General features: G+C 41.0%; 6 protein-coding genes across 6 annotated transcripts; 4 read left to right on the top strand and 2 right to left on the bottom strand.

Annotated features, from left to right (window-relative positions):
* Positions 1-150: 150 nt before the first annotated feature.
* Positions 151-484, top strand: LOC115629687. The gene has a single exon (XM_030526211.1). It carries the CDS (start codon positions 182-184, stop codon positions 482-484), a length of 303 nt encoding a protein of 100 aa, XP_030382071.1. The 5' UTR covers positions 151-181.
* Positions 485-683: 199 nt separating this feature from the next.
* On the top strand, positions 684-2949 carry LOC115629649 (mitochondrial-processing peptidase subunit alpha). Its single transcript, XM_030526163.1, has 6 exons — positions 684-878; positions 947-1325; positions 1388-1804; positions 1866-2006; positions 2090-2594; positions 2651-2949. Exons 1-6 carry the CDS (start codon positions 835-837, stop codon positions 2818-2820), a joined length of 1656 nt encoding a protein of 551 aa, XP_030382023.1. The 5' UTR covers positions 684-834; the 3' UTR covers positions 2821-2949.
* Positions 2950-2974: 25 nt separating this feature from the next.
* On the bottom strand, positions 2975-7260 carry LOC115629611 (ribonuclease 3). The gene is made up of 3 exons (XM_030526111.1): positions 5788-7260; positions 3335-5656; positions 2975-3253 (listed from the first exon to the last, which is right to left on the bottom strand). Exons 1-3 carry the CDS (start codon positions 7235-7237, stop codon positions 3117-3119), a joined length of 3909 nt encoding a protein of 1302 aa, XP_030381971.1. The 5' UTR covers positions 7238-7260; the 3' UTR covers positions 2975-3116.
* An 83-nt stretch (positions 7261-7343) lies between these two features.
* On the top strand, positions 7344-8711 carry LOC115633919 (ribonuclease H1). Its single transcript, XM_030531429.1, has 4 exons — positions 7344-7768; positions 7824-8092; positions 8158-8428; positions 8491-8711. The coding sequence occupies exons 1-4, from the start codon at positions 7388-7390 to the stop codon at positions 8587-8589; spliced, it is 1020 nt and encodes a 339-aa protein (XP_030387289.1). The 5' UTR covers positions 7344-7387; the 3' UTR covers positions 8590-8711.
* A 224-nt stretch (positions 8712-8935) lies between these two features.
* LOC115630421 (phosphatidylinositol-glycan biosynthesis class X protein) lies at positions 8936-10482 on the top strand. Its single transcript, XM_030526963.1, has 4 exons — positions 8936-9092; positions 9151-9283; positions 9341-9489; positions 9550-10482. The coding sequence occupies exons 1-4, from the start codon at positions 8962-8964 to the stop codon at positions 9941-9943; spliced, it is 807 nt and encodes a 268-aa protein (XP_030382823.1). The 5' UTR covers positions 8936-8961; the 3' UTR covers positions 9944-10482.
* A 601-nt stretch (positions 10483-11083) lies between these two features.
* On the bottom strand, positions 11084-14341 carry LOC115630413 (putative inorganic phosphate cotransporter). Its single transcript, XM_030526951.1, has 4 exons — positions 14200-14341; positions 12593-12802; positions 12071-12531; positions 11084-12008 (listed from the first exon to the last, which is right to left on the bottom strand). The coding sequence occupies exons 1-4, from the start codon at positions 14252-14254 to the stop codon at positions 11268-11270; spliced, it is 1467 nt and encodes a 488-aa protein (XP_030382811.1). The 5' UTR covers positions 14255-14341; the 3' UTR covers positions 11084-11267.
* Positions 14342-15718: the final 1377 nt, after the last annotated feature.

The following is a 15718-nucleotide window of genomic DNA, read 5'->3' on the forward strand; positions in this document are numbered from 1 at the left end:
TTGCTTTTATATACAGCATCGCTGCCGCAATTGAGTCACAATAGCGAATCAGTTAAATTTTAGACGTAAGTCACGGTGAACGGTGGCCAGCTTAAGTTGCGTAGCGACTGAAAACTAGTTTTGTTCAACAACGAAAAGTAAAAGTGCACCATTGTGCGCGCAATAAAGACGATTTTCTAAAATGTTTACCATTGCGATATTATTAAAATTAATTGCGCTTTTTTTTATCGCGCAAATAAAGCTTACTAATGTCGAGGGCTACGATCCGAGTGATAGCAAAATAGCAGAATGTTGTCTGCCGCCCGCTGGGATGTTCGAGGCTTTCTATCCGCGAGAAGTTGATGGTGTCCCCAACAGCGCCTCCCGTCCAGCACATTCACATGGAAGTTTCTTCAAGCATCGCAATCCTGCGCTGGTCGATACTAAAAATGCAGCTGCCTATGGTTACCGTTTTGATGGAAAACGGCGATTCAACTTTGATTAGATGTCAACATAAGGGAAAATTATGAAAATATATATTAAGCGTATTAACTGCAACAAATGATAAAACCCGTGTTTTTCTTTCGCCTTTAACGGGTCAAAACATTTGATAAGGTCTGGTATCACTTACTAGAGTTAGTCGAAATACAGCACTGTAAATGTCAGTGTATTTGACATTTAAGTCAGAAGCGGAAGAGCACTACACTTTTTTTCGTTTTGGTTGCAAATTTTCGTTATAACAGCCAAAAAATATGTTTCTAAAACAAATTCATTAAACGCATCCCACAAATTTAACTTTACAAATTGTAAATATCGCTCTCAACGTTCAAGGCCTGACAAAAACTACCTGCAAATATGAATGTGCGGAGCATTAACCTTCTGAAGCACTCTTGGCGCACGTAAGTCTCGTGTGTATTTCGCATGTTATACCCGGTATTTCATGTATTTTCCGATTGCCTCTTCGCAGATTCCCACGCCGCTTCGCCACAAAGGTGACGACGGTTGGTGGCGATGAGATTGGCAGCGGCACCGGTATTGGAAAAATCACCGGTCGCGTACGTAACACCGATGGCCCACACCGAGTAAACACGCCCTCGAAAGAAGTGGTTACTCAACTGCCGCCTCTGACAGAGCCATTGCCTGACTTACCAGAAGCGATATATGCAAAGCCTATGGCTGAGAGCGCTGCTACCAAAGTTACCACTCTCATTAATGGCCTGCGTATTGCGTCTGAGCCGCGCTATGGTCAGTTCTGCACCGTAGGTCTAGTGCTGGACTCAGGACCACGCTATGAGGTAGCCTATCCTAGTGGCGTTTCGCATTTCCTCGAGAAGCTCGCGTTTAATGTGAGTTGGTTTTGATATGTGTCAAAACAATCTTAAATATAGTTGCCTTTTGCTTTGTCCAGTCCACGGTGAACTTTCCAAACAAAGATGCCATACTAAAAGAGTTGGAGAAGAACGGTGGTATTTGTGATTGTCAAAGTTCACGTGATACGTTAATATATGCTGCCAGTATTGACAGTCGTGCCATTGACTCGGTAACACGTCTATTAGCGGATGTTACGTTGCGACCCACGCTTAGTGAGCAGGAGGTGAATTTGGCCAGGCGGGCAGTAAGTTTTGAACTGGAAACGTTGGGAATGCGGCCAGAGCAGGAACCAATACTCATGGACATGATACACGCGGCTGCCTACAGCGATAACACACTGGGTTTGCCGAAGCTCTGCCCGCAGCAAAATTTGGACGACATCGATCGTAATGTACTTCTAAATTATTTGAAATATCATCACACGCCTGAGCGCATGGTCATCGCTGGCGTTGGTGTAAGTGACATCTATTTTTTCGAGATATAAACAAAATCGATTATAATTAATTTTGTTTTAGGTTGATCATGATGAATTGGTACATTATGTGAGAAAGTATTTTGTGGAGGATCCAGCGATTTGGGATAATGAAACAATGCAAGAAGGTGGACCTAAGCTTGTGGACACGTCGGTGGCGCAGTATACAGGTGGTTGCGTTAAAGTAAGAACAACAAAACTAAAACATCCAAAGCAATTATACTAACGTCTTTCATGTTTTGCATTAAATTATTAATTCATTTTTAGGAAGAATGCGAAATTCCAATCTATGCTGCAGCTGGCCTCCCAGAGTTGGCACACGTAGTTCTCGGCTTTGAAGGCTGCTCCCATCAAGATTCGGACTTCGTGCCATTATGCGTACTAAACATTATGATGGGTGGCGGTGGTTCCTTTTCGGCCGGCGGACCAGGCAAAGGAATGTACTCTCGTCTTTATACGAAAGTACTGAATCGCTATCACTGGATGTACAGCGCAACAGCTTATAATCACGCCTATGCAGACACTGGTCTGTTTTGCATACATGGAAGTGCGCCGCCGCAGCATGTGCGGGACATGGTGGAGGTGCTAACGCGTGAGCTAGTCAATATGGCCAGTGAGCCTGGACGGGAGGAATTAATGCGCTCGAAAATACAGTTGCAATCGATGTTGCTTATGAATTTGGAATCGCGACCGGTTGTATTCGAAGATGTTGGCCGGCAAGTGCTAGTCACTGGCAAACGCAAGCGACCAGAACATTTCATCAACGAGATTGGTAAGAAAACACGTTACACTCCATATATAAGTACTATATACATTATGCAATTGTAGAAAAAGTCTCTGCTTCGGACATCCAACGGGTGGCCCAGCGAATTCTCAGTTCGCCCCCTTCCGTCGCCGCTCGAGGTAACATCAGAACCCTTCCCGACATGAACCAAATATCAAGTTTACTAAATGTTGCGGGACGCACGCTGAGCCAGAGACTGTCGCTTTTCAAATAACCTCACAAATGCGAACGTATAAGCAACGAAGAGCATTTCACATTGTTCAATTTGTATTGCATTTTTATTACCATGGGTACATACACCAGCCAGGTGTTTGTTTAAATTAGAAATTATGCCAAAATCTAATTTCATCATATTTTATTCAATTGTCCATTGTTTTTTTTTTTTTGGAGAACAAAATTTGGATTCTTTATATTTTGGAAATGCAATAATGTTCAATAAAATTGAACAAACCAATATTTAAGGATCTTTTTCTTAATTTTTGTATTCACAATCCCAAGTGCTAAATGCTTTTAGTCCTCATCTGATGACGTTGACAATGACGACGATGTTGATATGGAATCCTTTTTAAAGCATTTTGGCCGCTTGGACACACTCTCATCATCACTGTCGCTGCTACTAGAATTGCGGTTCCTTGGTTGAATTTTATCTGAAAGTTGAAGATTAACATACAAAGTTACAAAGATATAAAAGTTCAGTCATGCTGAAATAAAAAGATTATCTCACGTACCGTTAGGACTTTTAGTCCTCTCGTTGTCCAAGTCATCATCCTCGGGTAACTCATCACTCGATATGTCCTCATGCATACGGTATTGTTTGGGCAAATGAGATTCATCCTCAAACGGCGCTGCATACTTTGGCTTCTTATTATTTTGGCTTGTTTGTGGCTTATCCGCATCTGCATCCATTTCGCTGCCCGTCTGCCGTTTAATGCTTTTGGCAATCACCCGTTTCTGGTGATCCAATTGAGGGAAAAGCTCACGCGACTCACACAGCGCCTGTTTGGCGGCATTCATTTCGGCTTGCTGGATAGAAGAACCGCTGGCGGTGGCCAAACGCTTGGATCGGAAATAAACTGCCACCTTGTAGACACGCGTATTCGTGGGTCCACTCGCTTCGATTACTTTGTAGTAGGGAATGTCGGGCTCACCGCCATCCATGGTGCGCAAAGTAAGACAGCATTGCTGCAGTTTAGATTTCGGATCATTCCAGTCTTGATTCATAATGAACAACTGCAATCGCGGAAACAAGCAGACGTGACAGAACTGCTCGCAAAATAAAAGACCTTTGTCCACATACAGGGCGCCCAGGAATGCCTCTAGCAAATCGGCTCGATCTTTGGTCTTTAAGTCAGCTTTAGGGTTGGCATAGACAGCATATGTGGGCATCCCCAAATCATCGCATACTACGGCCTGTGTACGGTTGTTGACCAATGAGGAGCGCAACAGCGACAAATGACCCTCGTGGTGCTCCGGAAAATGCCGATATAGATATTCTGAGCAAATCAATTGCAGGACAGTGTCGCCCAAAAACTCAAGTCGTTGATTCGATCCGAGCGTGAGATGCGTAAACCCAATAGAGCGATCGGTGAACGCTCTCGCTAGCAGACGTATGTGCTTAAACTTTATGCCTATAGATTCTTCAAACTTGGTGAGCTCTTTCAGCACACGATAAGACTCGATGCAGTTCCTATCTCCCAGGGGTTCTTGTTCCTGTAACGGATGCTCGGGCAAATTTTTCCATATGTTCAACAGTTTGTCGTCCTGCTTAAAGAGTGCATCGGTAAACACCTCATCCGCTACCTTAATGCCACCATCAAGAAGGAGGGAGCCCATCAACGCCTCAAAGCAATTGGCCATGGCGTGACGCAGTTCCAATTCGTGGCACAAATCGGAGCCGTGTGCGTACAACATAAATTCTTCTAACTGCAACTTTTTGGCAAGCAATGCCAAGTGTTGATTTTGTACAATTGCCGCACGATAGGTAGCCAGTCCACCTTCTTCCAGTTCCGGAAACATAAAGAACAAATGAATAGAGCTAAGAAACTCGACGACGGCATCGCCCAAGAACTCCAAGCGTTCATTGTGCGTAATATTGGAAAGAGTCTCATGATCCTTGCCAAAGCGTGACATTATGCTCACGAGTGTGTTAATGCCCCGCTTGCGTGTGTTCATATAATGGATCTTGCGATCTCCATACTCAGGCTGGCGAATGCCACAATTGGTCAGAGAGTTGCGAGCATGGTCCGGATTAGTGCCATAGTTCTCCTTATACGAAGGATGTGTCAGTGCCAGTTGCAAAAGATAGCGGTTCTTGAACTTGTAGCCAATACTCTCCTCAAGCAAATCTAGCGACTTGTGGAAACGCAAATGGCCTGTAAGCACAGGTATGAGCATTGCGTGTTGTACCATATCACACATGATGCCAGTGCGGTAGAAGCCCTCAGAGCTAATTGCAACCGTAATATTGCGCTTCATACGTCCCTGAGTACGCATTTCTTGCAAGCGCAGCTCCTTCTCCTCCAACTTGCGTTTATCCTTGAACGATGGCTTCGACATGTTGGCCATTAAATGACGAAACTTTACATATTCTCGCCAAGCTTTTTGATACTCTGGATTACCAGCGTAGCTAAGTTGGGGCGGGCGAATTCCAAAATGCACAATTGCCGGATGCGAAATGCCTGTCTCTGGATCAACGCATTCGGGCAGATCAGAGTTATTGCGATCCAATTGATCGACACGTAACGAACATGGTTTGTATCCAGGCTTGGTGACAAGCATCCCCTTTATGAAGTCCACATAGTCCTGCCATTCGTGCTGACTGATTTCATTAAGATGTAGTAGCTGTTGACGATCGACCAGTGGAGCTGCATTATCGAGAAGATACTTAAGCACCTCGCACATGGCCAGCACCTCTTTGCCATTATCTGGCAGCTCCCGCACAAATCGAGGCAGAAAGTGAAATGCTGGACAGGATTCCTCGGCACTGCTATTGCCATTGGGCAACAACATAAAGTCAACTAGCTCCAACAACTCATGAAATAGATACTTGACTGCAAAAAAAGGGGAATTAATTATAGCTTACGAAAGTGTGTACATACATATACAGTCCATGCTAGCCAAAATTTTAAAACTCTATATGCAAAATGTATTATCATTATAAAGTTTTAAATAAACTACTTACAGAACAAGTCCAGCTCGCGTATGGTGAAGTTTTCCGGCATTTTCTCTTCATCGTACTCAATAGTGTATTCAATATTGAAACGTATGACCTTACACACGGGCAGATCGGTGAGCCGAACATGCGAGAGCAAGGAGAATCCCTCGAAGAGGAACTCGTGCTCGTCGTGCTTTATAATGGTTGGCGTTTTTGTCAAAAAATTAGTAGGCGGTGATATGGTTATGCGGTAGTGATACAAACTGCCTGCATTGTTTGAATCCTTTTCGCATAACTTATAACCCGTCTCACCGGGATAGATTCCATGGCGTATACCAATGCGCCTAGATTTTGCAGAGCAGCGACATAGCGGCCCATCGTTCATTTCCCCCTCATCGTTGTGCCAGAGATCGGCATGAATCCGCTGCGGGTGCTGCACCTTTCGTGAAAGCTCCTCCATGCAGCAGTCTTGTTCAATTTTGAAAGCTTCGTCATCCGAATCATCGTTAGAAGACGAGCATGCCTCTGACTTATGCTTACACACACGTCGTCGCGCCTTTCGTGGTGGTGGCACATAAGGCGGCAAGTTTTTTCGCACGCGCCCAGCTCTCTGCAACAATTCCTCGTCGAAAAGATCGCACAGCTTTTCCAGGCGAACTTTACTTTGCACCTCATTTTCGTTCTTGGTGCGCTGATAATAGAGCTCAGCAGGCGAAGAACGTACCCATGACTCTGCTGGCGCCTCTGCCTCACATAAAGCATTCATTTTCTTTATATAATCCTCTGGTTTTTCACAATAATTTGAACACCACTGTCGCAAAAGTCGATCCCTCTCGGTTTCGGGTTTCGCTTTTTGCTTTTCCGTGGGGTCGCTCCGTTCCCTATAGATTCTGGATGTGGAATTGTAGGAGGAAATGTTGTTTGTTGCACTTCTGGGAGTGTAATAGCTATGTGGAGTTGGCCGAGGTGGCCGTGGTTGGTAGTAATTGTGTCTAGCTTCATAGCGGTTCACATTATTGTAGCCGGAATAATTGTTGTAGCTTTGATTGTGGGACGTATATCGCTGGCTTGGTTGCCGGTAATTGGGGGCGGCATACCCACTCTGTGATGGGTAGCTCTCTTGGTATTTATAACTACCATAAGAGTAGCTTCCTTGGCCATACTGGTCATACGACATTGCGGGATCGTAGCCACCGGCAGTATAAGGTGATGGCACAGGTGGTGATGCATAGTAATTTGCTGACGGCGGCCCAGCAGAATATTGGGGTGCTCCATAGTTGTAATAGTTCGACGAGCTGTAGGCAGAGTAGTTAGCCGCATTTTCACTTGTCGGATGAGAAAAGTTGTATGTGTTAGTGGCTGGGTGTACTCCTGGCGGTGAACGGTTTGCATCTGCATCTGCTGGTGGTGGGGGAGGAGGGGGTGGTGCTGAAAAATCCTGCGGAGGCGGCAAGGGCGGTTGCTGTGGGTAATTCATTTTTCAACAGAAAGTAATAAACTATTCCTACGTCCACCTGATTACCACAGAAGTGGTCTCACTGTCTGGCAAGGCCCTGCGCACAGTTTCAAATACTTTATAACACTGAAAAGAAACAAACGAGCAGCTGTTAAAAATACTAGTTGCGGCATGTTTTTTTTGCGTCCAAAACTCCTGCGGCAGCTTGGCGCTCGTACCATGGGGTTTTATTATGCTGTTTCAAAGGGACGCAAAATTGGTATTTACGAATCGTGGGCGCAATGCGAAGAGCAAGTGAAAGGATTCAGAGGCGCCCTATACAAAAAATTTAGAACACGAGAAGAGGCTGAGGAGTTTATCGGTCCTGGAGCAGCTGGATGCAGCAGAAATTTTGTGCCAACGAATGTAGCAGTAGCACTTGGTCGTAAGGAGCCGCCGCCTGCAAGTTGGCACACCAAACAAAACAAGCAGCCCGCAACAGAAGCCACAGATTTTTGGCCAGATGATGTCGAAGATGATTTTGAGCTCAGCGACATCAAAGAAGATGATTTGGTTAGTTGTTTGTTACTAAGTCTTAAACAATTTTAACAACTTACGTTTCCATTAGATTTCGGTGATGAATGAGGTAGAAGGGTTTCCATTGAAGTCGGACAGCAGGAAACGGAAAGTAGACGGTACTGGTAATTACAACACAAAGATTCCACGATACAATTCCACAGTACTAGAAGCAACAGGGCTAAAACGCATCGGGGCATTTGAGTTTGAAATCGATGCCGAAGGTTATGTCATTGTCTATACGGATGGCTCATGCCTACGCAATGGACAGTCTAATGCTGCAGCCGGTTTTGGGGTTTATTTTGGCGAAAAACACGAATTGTATGTATTTTCCTTATTATATTATAGGTAAGAGTCTTGATAAAATTAATTCCTTATATTTATAGAAATGCGGCAAAGCCCGTGTTGGGACGCGTCACAAATAATGTGGGTGAAATACAGGCAGCTATATATGCAATAAAAACGGCCCGGGATTTGGGCATACACAAACTTTGCATAAGCACAGATTCACAGTTTTTAATAAACTCTATAACATTGTGGGTCAAAGGATGGAAACGTCACAATTGGCGTTTAAAAAATAATGAGCCAGTAAAAAATATTGCTGATTTCAAGGAACTGGACGAGCTACTGCAAAAAGGGGACATCCAAGTAAAATGGGTGAGTATTATAATAAAATAACTACACATTCAAATAAATTACTTTATTTATTTCCAATGCAGAACTACGTTGAGGCACACAAAGGTATTAAGGGGAATGAGATAGCCGACAAATTAGCGCGCCAAGGATCAGAGCTCTACAGGAAGTTAAATAGCGCGTAACTAATCATTCATAGATGTATGAGTTTAAGACTTAAATTTAAAAAAAAAAACAACTTATAATTGATCAAATGTTTAAAACGAACAAGTTATCAGACAATAAAAATTGGAAGTTTATTTCTGAACCAGTTGGCAGTACTTTATAAAAAATTAAACAATTTGGACGATGGTTTAGTTAAATTCTAATCATAATTTGCTGAAACGATAAAGCAATAACGCTTTATGGTCTATTAGGAGGGGATTTGGCGATTTTGAGGCAGTAGTTCAATTGTGATACCAGTTCGCGGAACTGAACCGACAGAGCTCTGGTATTCAAGTTCATTGTTTGTTTACATTGATTTCGCCGCCTGTTATGCATATTAAAGAGGCAACAAGATGGAATTAAGTTCAAAATTAAAATATGTTATGATATGGAAAGCTTTGATTCTGATGGCTACCTGCGGAAATTGCGATCAAGTTCAGCTTCCAATTGTGGACATTAAAATGGAAGAGGCCGGCATGCATCGGTATTGTAAAATAAGTTAGTGCGAAATAAATAACTCCGATATTTTTTTTCCACCATAGCACTATCACATACACCGTACAGTTCCATCCTTCTTTGGTGGACAAGGATTGCAAATATATACTGAAACAGTCACTTCCTGCCGCTGTCTTCGTAAGCACAGATGAATTAGACGACTTGCAACGTTTGAATAAGGTGCGTAATATTAATGTCATCAGACTGAGCGGATAATCCATTGTCTTAAATATATAGCTAGTTGCCGTTTACCCTAAATTCGTGGACATTGAACAACCAACGGAGAAGGCCAATGCCTTTACAGTTTTGTTGCGCGGCTCACCAAAGATTACGGACACACTTACCTTGCCGATACATTTTCGTTATCACGCACCAAGTGATAATAGGTGGGTTTATTCCGCTATATTACTTGTTTTAGACACATTTAAAGACCGAATATTTTTCAGCTCCTATGCTTCGGTGGTTATTGATACACCTGTACTTTACGCCAACTGTCCAGCAACTCAGCGTGGGCTTATGAAAAATGAGTTACTTGTACAGCCAGATAAGTTATTCTGCCTTAATTATGAGATAATTAGCTTCGAAGAGAATTTAGCCAGGGAAGAAAAAGACACCGAACAATGCAGTTGGAAACAATTGCACGCAGACTATCAGCCAAAATCGGCTTTAAGAGCCGAAATTCCAGTGGGAAATAGCAGAGCCTTTCCACCAATTCTGTATGCCACAATCACGCTCAGTTGGGCACTATCGATTTGGACAGTGATCAGGACTAGGTCAGTGCCACGTCGCATTAACTATAGATTGAATGATCAGCGACTGTTGCAGCAGAAAGTGAAGTAATTATTTGGGTATGCATATTGTTAGATAAATCGTAGTGACGTGTAATCAAATGAGTTGAGGCTGACTGGTACTTGTTAGGGTTTATCATGGGCAAATGACGTTTTCGTTAGAAAATGCAGTGTTTGTGTCATAAACACTGATTCATGTGAAAGACGCAGTGCAAGATAAAACTGTGTATATAACTTTTGTATATTATTTTTATTTCAAGTATGCGAGCTGTCTGATAACTAAGAAGTCTGTTAACCTAACAATTGTCTGAACAGACAGTAAGTCATCTACTGACACATGCTATTGTTTTAACAGTATTAGGTCTAAGCCGCATGTCAATCATGAAAGGCACACAAGCGACAGATAAAGGGGCACATGCTTCGTATGACTATATTAGCCATTGTAAAATGTAAATTCTTTGTAAACAGGGAATCATATCATAATTTTTGTTGTAGTTTAATCATATCACTTTTAATGCATTATGCGTACATAAAATCTTACAACTAAATTTCCGACACACGGCAAGTAAACTAAACTGTGTGTCCGCAAAAAACAACAAATAAATAAAATAAAATAGTATTTTCAGAACGTTGTGTTTTTCTCTACTCATAATTTCTTTGCAAACAAATACACAATACTATATAAAAAATACATTTAACATTTCTCTGCACAGCACACAGATTATTACTCCTTCCAACAAAGCAGTCCAATAATAATTGCCAAATTATGTAGTATATATCCGTCCATAAGAACAAACTTAAGTTGTTCATTCATGTTTGTATTAGATTAGATTAAATATGTATGTATATGTAGGCCGGAAAGAACATTTTTGATAGCTTGAATCAAAAACACAAACTAAAAACCATTAAAACTGTCCTCGTAAGATTATCTCATGCTTTCTACTTGGTAACAATAAACAAGCCGAAACAAAATTCTCACAGTCTGATAATTGTAAAACATAAAATGGTATACTAATGTGATGCGAATGTGTGTTATTCTCAGAAGGAAGCATGAGACCCCACACACTATATATTGCCTTTCGACACGTGCGACGCTCTCATTATCTTTTAAGGGCGTACTGTCTGAACAAACAATCTTAATCTTCATATTTTTATGCATTTAAGGCGCTTTAAAAATGTGCACAAGTTTACAATAGCTTCCAAGGGCCAAGGCTCTATATTTATGATAAAGTCAAAGCACAGGTAGCCCATACTTAAGAAATATCTGGCACTTATTCACATTTAATGGTATACATATTTACACAAACTTATGTGGCTAACAAAAAACTAAATTTAAGCTTAAAATTTGAGATTAGATCATAATGTCAGTTGTAGGATCAAAAACGATTTTCCTTGCGTTCCGTTGGCGCTGTCGTTTTAGAAATCAATTCTGAATGGTCCCGCAATGTCATAGTGCTAGTGCTAGGCATGTTACTTGGGTCGTTCCAGGTCTGTACTGTGGCTTTGCCAAATAGCACAAATACTAAATTGCACACCAAATATATTGCAGCGGTAATCCAGAAGACGATTCGCCACTGACTAGGATTTTCCTCGACTGTTACAATAGCGCCTACGATAAGGGGTGCCAGGATAGACATAACACCAGCCAGCCCATTTGTGATGCCCATCATAGGACCCGCGAAATTTGGAGACAAGTCCATGTGATTGACAAGATAGCCACACGAGCAGCCCGCATTGACGCCCACCGCAATGGTGAGTAGGGTTATAGCTAAGTTTCTTTCTTCGGAAGTCATGTAGCCAAGCGCAATTAGACAAACCATTGGTATCCACTGACCAATAGAGTTAAAGAGTTTGCGTGCAGTAGTGACCGTTAGGGTGCCCCGGTTAATGAGCAGATCAGATATAGGACTAACCACTAGACACAGTATCCACATGGCAAAGTAGGGCAGTGCCGAGAGCATCGCGTTGGATTTAACATTTAATTGCAGCACAGTACTCATATAGGTCGGCATTTCTGTCAGTAATGTGTAGAAGCCCCAGGTGAAGCCACAGTGCGCAGCCAACAGACCATAGAAGGGCGGTGAGGTAAAGATGGATTTCCAAGGAACGGCCATCGGCTGCAATAAATATTCTTGGTTATTACTCATATACATACTTATTGGAGATCATAATTCTTTACCTGACCGCTGCCTTCGCTGCCGGTCAGTGCTGCAATATACTCGCGTTCCACTTTGTTCATGCTGACAACGTCTCCAGGGGCATTGGCGCCTAACCACAAGAATATAATGGCCCAGGCCACGCTTAGTCCACCGGAGATATAATAAAGTCCTGGCCAGCCCATGCTGGAATCAAATATCACACCACTAGTTGCCAAAATAATGGCCGTGCCCAGTTGGGCTCCAGAATAAATGGTTGTTGAAAGGAATGAACGCTCGGTTGAGGGCACCCACTTGGCCAATAATGTGTGAACACAAGGGTAGACAGTACCCTGAGAAATACCAGTTAAAACTCGCAGAACACAAATGGCAATCCAGCCGTCATTTGTGGCAGCTGCAAGTGGATGAAAAAATGCAAGGACTCCACCTCCGGCAGTTGCTGCACCGAGCACAATTTTCGCACCATAACGTTTCGCTAACAAGCCTAACGTAGAAAACTCACACAATTGAAATCGCACTATATATTGTAGTATGTAGAAACTCACCTGCGGGCACTTGTATAGCTACATAGCCCCAGAAGAAGCTACTCAGGATAAGGGATTTCTTATCAGTGTCCCAGTCGTAGTAAGGTGCGTCGGAGACCGGGTTCGTCATTGGCACTATGGCAGCGGATATATTAACGCGCAGGAAGTAGCCGAAAACCATTCCAAAAAACAAGAGGACCGCCTGCACATGTCTTGCTCCAAATCCATTTGCTATTTAATAAAATTAATTACACATATTGTTGCACATATTGTTCATTAACTTTAAAAAACCCACAATTTCGTATACGGATGGAACCTATGCTGAGTAAAAGCGGTGTCCTTTCATTACTACTTATTAAATAAACCATGGTTGAGCGGTTTGAATAAATGTCTTAGTCTTCTGCGAATCGCAATGTGTCGCCGCTTTATACCAATGTAATTGCAGTGCTAATTATTGGTTTGTCTGATGGTTTCTAGGATTTTTTTTATTCAATTAAGATTTTGATTGCCTCCCAAGAATGTTCTGATAGTCTGTCGGACGACCAGCTCTACTGAGCGGTTTTGCTTTATTAATAAATACTGTGTCATTATCATTAACACAACAAATGGAAAAAATAAAAATCACTCTCAATGGAAAAGTTTGAAGCAACAGTGGTGTAGTCATGGGTTTCGAAGAAGTATGTAACTGCGTACTCAATAAATTATTTGAACTGCTTTTAGAAACGTCTTCAAAGATAAACCGAAGGTTATACGCCAGAAAATGGATTACTTTATGAAGCTAAATGGGTTTATGGGATGATATTTAAAATATAGGTTAATATTTAACGGCGCAATATTTCAATATCGTATACTATTGACAAATTTGTACTTATCTTTATACGTATGTATATGTACATATGTATAAAAGTGCATCATCCGACAGATCTCATGCATTAAAAAGTACAATGTCGAACAATAAAACAGTTGACTGATATGTGTTCTTGAAAAAACATAATGCATATGTATGTTTGGGCGAATGCCTATCAAATAATAAAAGACGTCTAAGATACGTCAATAAGGCATTAATTTTGAAAACAAAAACATCTATAAAGTGAGTCATTTGTTTTGGTTTGCTCATTATGAATGAAGGATTTTTCTGCAATTAAAAACTCGTAATCGAGAAGAACCAAAGGTTTGTTTGAAGGTAGGTACATATAAGACATGCAGTTATCGCCATACTTAGTCCATATACATACTTATATACATACATATGTACGTACAAGTATGTATGTACATATGTAAGTACATAAGCACTTTTATGCATGTTGTTCTCATGGGGCGCTTGGCGGGTATCAAGCACCTCTTCGCGCTGATTACAGTCTATTATACAAGGTATTGCCTTGAATGCGGACTGCGCTTACTTTTCCTTATGTAATCGCGAATTCCAGTTGATTATCTACATAATGGTGTTTATTAAGGGTGTCCAATATGTTACTTTTCACATTTCCTTTTCAGCATTACAATTTTTATAAAGTTCATCCCGATTTAATTTAATGTGACTGCTTAGAAGTTTTCTATTTAGGTCTTAAGTTGGTAGTTTTTGGAATTTTTTGAAACCTCTACAGGAAGCATAACCAAAATGCACTTACGTTTAGAAGGCTGTTCGAAATCGCTTGTTAATTTATCCGCTTTATCAAAAGCCATTTTATGGTTCTCGTTTCGAATTGTAACAAATATTACGTATATGTAATTATCGAAGGCACTTCACACACACTTGGTTCTTGTTAAATACTAATTTATTGGTTTGTGATGCACATGTAAACCACTTCGGCGCAATTTTGATGGAAAACTGAACAGCACTATGCGTATACCTGTTGCTTTTATACAAATTTGGGCCGATTAACGAAGTGAAGTGTCAGTGCTTCAGCGTAGACGACGCTGTTTATAGTCCCATTATCGCACGACAATAATCGTAAAGTAATTGACTCTTGGGAAGTTTGCTCATCATACGATCATACGCAAATTAATTGAGTTTTATCCCTTGGTTAGTCTTAAAAGTGGTTTTTAGTTTGAACCCTTAATATTTGATTAGGGTTCAACGCAGCCCCAACTCAGCCTTCTTATCTGTTGATTTGTTACTATCTAAACTGGAAATTGCGAAGAAACCCTTTTTATTACTGATACCAGTATACTAATCGTTTAAGTTTCTTTTAATAAATTTGTTGTTTTTGTAAAATTCATAGAAATGTCTGATTAAAATGTTGACGGTTTACTTTTCCATAGAAGATGAATTAAAATTGTTATAAGTTGTTATTTTAGGGCACTTAGTTATATTTAGTTGAATGTTATATGTAATTGCGTTTGTACTTTGTAAATAAATGAATATAAAGTTAGGCATACTTAATTGAAATTATTAAAAGGGCATACTTGTACTAGAAAGACTAAATACACAATGTACAAAATGTATGTATATATGTAGCCGGCATGTTATACCTACAAAGACATCGAGATCTTTTGACCTACAACAACGACACCAAACTTGGTATGCAGACTTGTGTTATCTATACGCAGACTAAGAATGTTATAAGCTTTATATAGCCAAAGAAGCCTCAGATCGGTTTAAAAATGAATCTTACTAGAGTAACAATTTGTTTATGAACACAACGAGGGCAGAATTGGTATTCATTAGTTTTTTTAATATGCACGCATGAAATGAATGGTAGAGAGAATTCCTTACTGTACCCACTAAAGCTATTTATCGCAGAAGTAATCCCAAACCTGGTATCCCAGACTGTACGACTACAATTTTTCGAATTTAAATGTTGTGTCGTAATAATAAGTGTGCTTAAATATATTTAAATGGAACTGGCATTTATATGGCATTTGTTTGCTTAATAATGTTTGTTAACCAATAAAATGAAATAAAAATTATGGAGTGTTGGAGTAGGTGGACACTAAGTTATTCTACTACTGCCCGTGATCCTTCCGTTAATGCAGACATAAATAAATAATGTATAAACTTTGTCGGGTCTGTTTGCCAAGCCGTTTGCCAAGGGCTATCTATACTATGCTCTACTATGTACTCTATATTATGTACATTTACGCATGGTGTACGGGCTATTTAAGCTCGCTCGCCACTTATGTGTGTATAAAAACTCTTTGAATAAG

Source organism: Scaptodrosophila lebanonensis, unplaced genomic scaffold, assembly GCF_003285725.1.
Source record: "Scaptodrosophila lebanonensis strain 11010-0011.00,11010-0021.00 unplaced genomic scaffold, SlebRS2 tig00000001-arrow-pilon, whole genome shotgun sequence".
In the NCBI taxonomy this organism is placed as follows: Eukaryota; Metazoa; Arthropoda; class Insecta; order Diptera; family Drosophilidae; genus Scaptodrosophila; species Scaptodrosophila lebanonensis.

Excerpts from the sequence above, each read along its gene's own strand:
- LOC115633919 (XM_030531429.1), top strand. The coding sequence starts at position 7,388 with ATGTTTTTTTTGCGTCCAAAACTCCTGCGGCAGCTTGGCGCTCGTACC. Across the intron at positions 7,769-7,823 it reads ACATCAAAGAAGATGATTTG|ATTTCGGTGATGAATGAGGT; the intron begins GTTAGTTGTTTG and ends CGTTTCCATTAG. Across the intron at positions 8,429-8,490 it reads GGGACATCCAAGTAAAATGG|AACTACGTTGAGGCACACAA; the intron begins GTGAGTATTATA and ends TTTCCAATGCAG.
- LOC115630413 (XM_030526951.1), bottom strand. The coding sequence starts at position 14,254 with ATGGCTTTTGATAAAGCGGATAAATTAACAAGCGATTTCGAACAGCCT. Across the intron at positions 12,532-12,592 it reads AGCTATACAAGTGCCCGCAG|GCTTGTTAGCGAAACGTTAT; the intron begins GTGAGTTTCTAC and ends TTTCTACGTTAG. Across the intron at positions 12,009-12,070 it reads GCAGCGAAGGCAGCGGTCAG|CCGATGGCCGTTCCTTGGAA; the intron begins GTAAAGAATTAT and ends TATTTATTGCAG.
- LOC115630421 (XM_030526963.1), top strand. The coding sequence starts at position 8,962 with ATGGAATTAAGTTCAAAATTAAAATATGTTATGATATGGAAAGCTTTG. Across the intron at positions 9,284-9,340 it reads ACTTGCAACGTTTGAATAAG|CTAGTTGCCGTTTACCCTAA; the intron begins GTGCGTAATATT and ends TTAAATATATAG. Across the intron at positions 9,490-9,549 it reads CACGCACCAAGTGATAATAG|CTCCTATGCTTCGGTGGTTA; the intron begins GTGGGTTTATTC and ends AATATTTTTCAG.
- LOC115629611 (XM_030526111.1), bottom strand. The coding sequence starts at position 7,237 with ATGAATTACCCACAGCAACCGCCCTTGCCGCCTCCGCAGGATTTTTCA. Across the intron at positions 5,657-5,787 it reads ACGCGAGCTGGACTTGTTCT|TCAAGTATCTATTTCATGAG; the intron begins GTAAGTAGTTTA and ends CTTTTTTTGCAG. Across the intron at positions 3,254-3,334 it reads GAGGACTAAAAGTCCTAACG|ATAAAATTCAACCAAGGAAC; the intron begins GTACGTGAGATA and ends TTCAACTTTCAG.
- LOC115629649 (XM_030526163.1), top strand. The coding sequence starts at position 835 with ATGAATGTGCGGAGCATTAACCTTCTGAAGCACTCTTGGCGCAC. Across the intron at positions 1,805-1,865 it reads TGGTCATCGCTGGCGTTGGT|GTTGATCATGATGAATTGGT; the intron begins GTAAGTGACATC and ends ATTTTGTTTTAG. Across the intron at positions 2,007-2,089 it reads ATACAGGTGGTTGCGTTAAA|GAAGAATGCGAAATTCCAAT; the intron begins GTAAGAACAACA and ends ATTCATTTTTAG.
- LOC115629687 (XM_030526211.1), top strand. The coding sequence starts at position 182 with ATGTTTACCATTGCGATATTATTAAAATTAATTGCGCTTTTTTTTATC.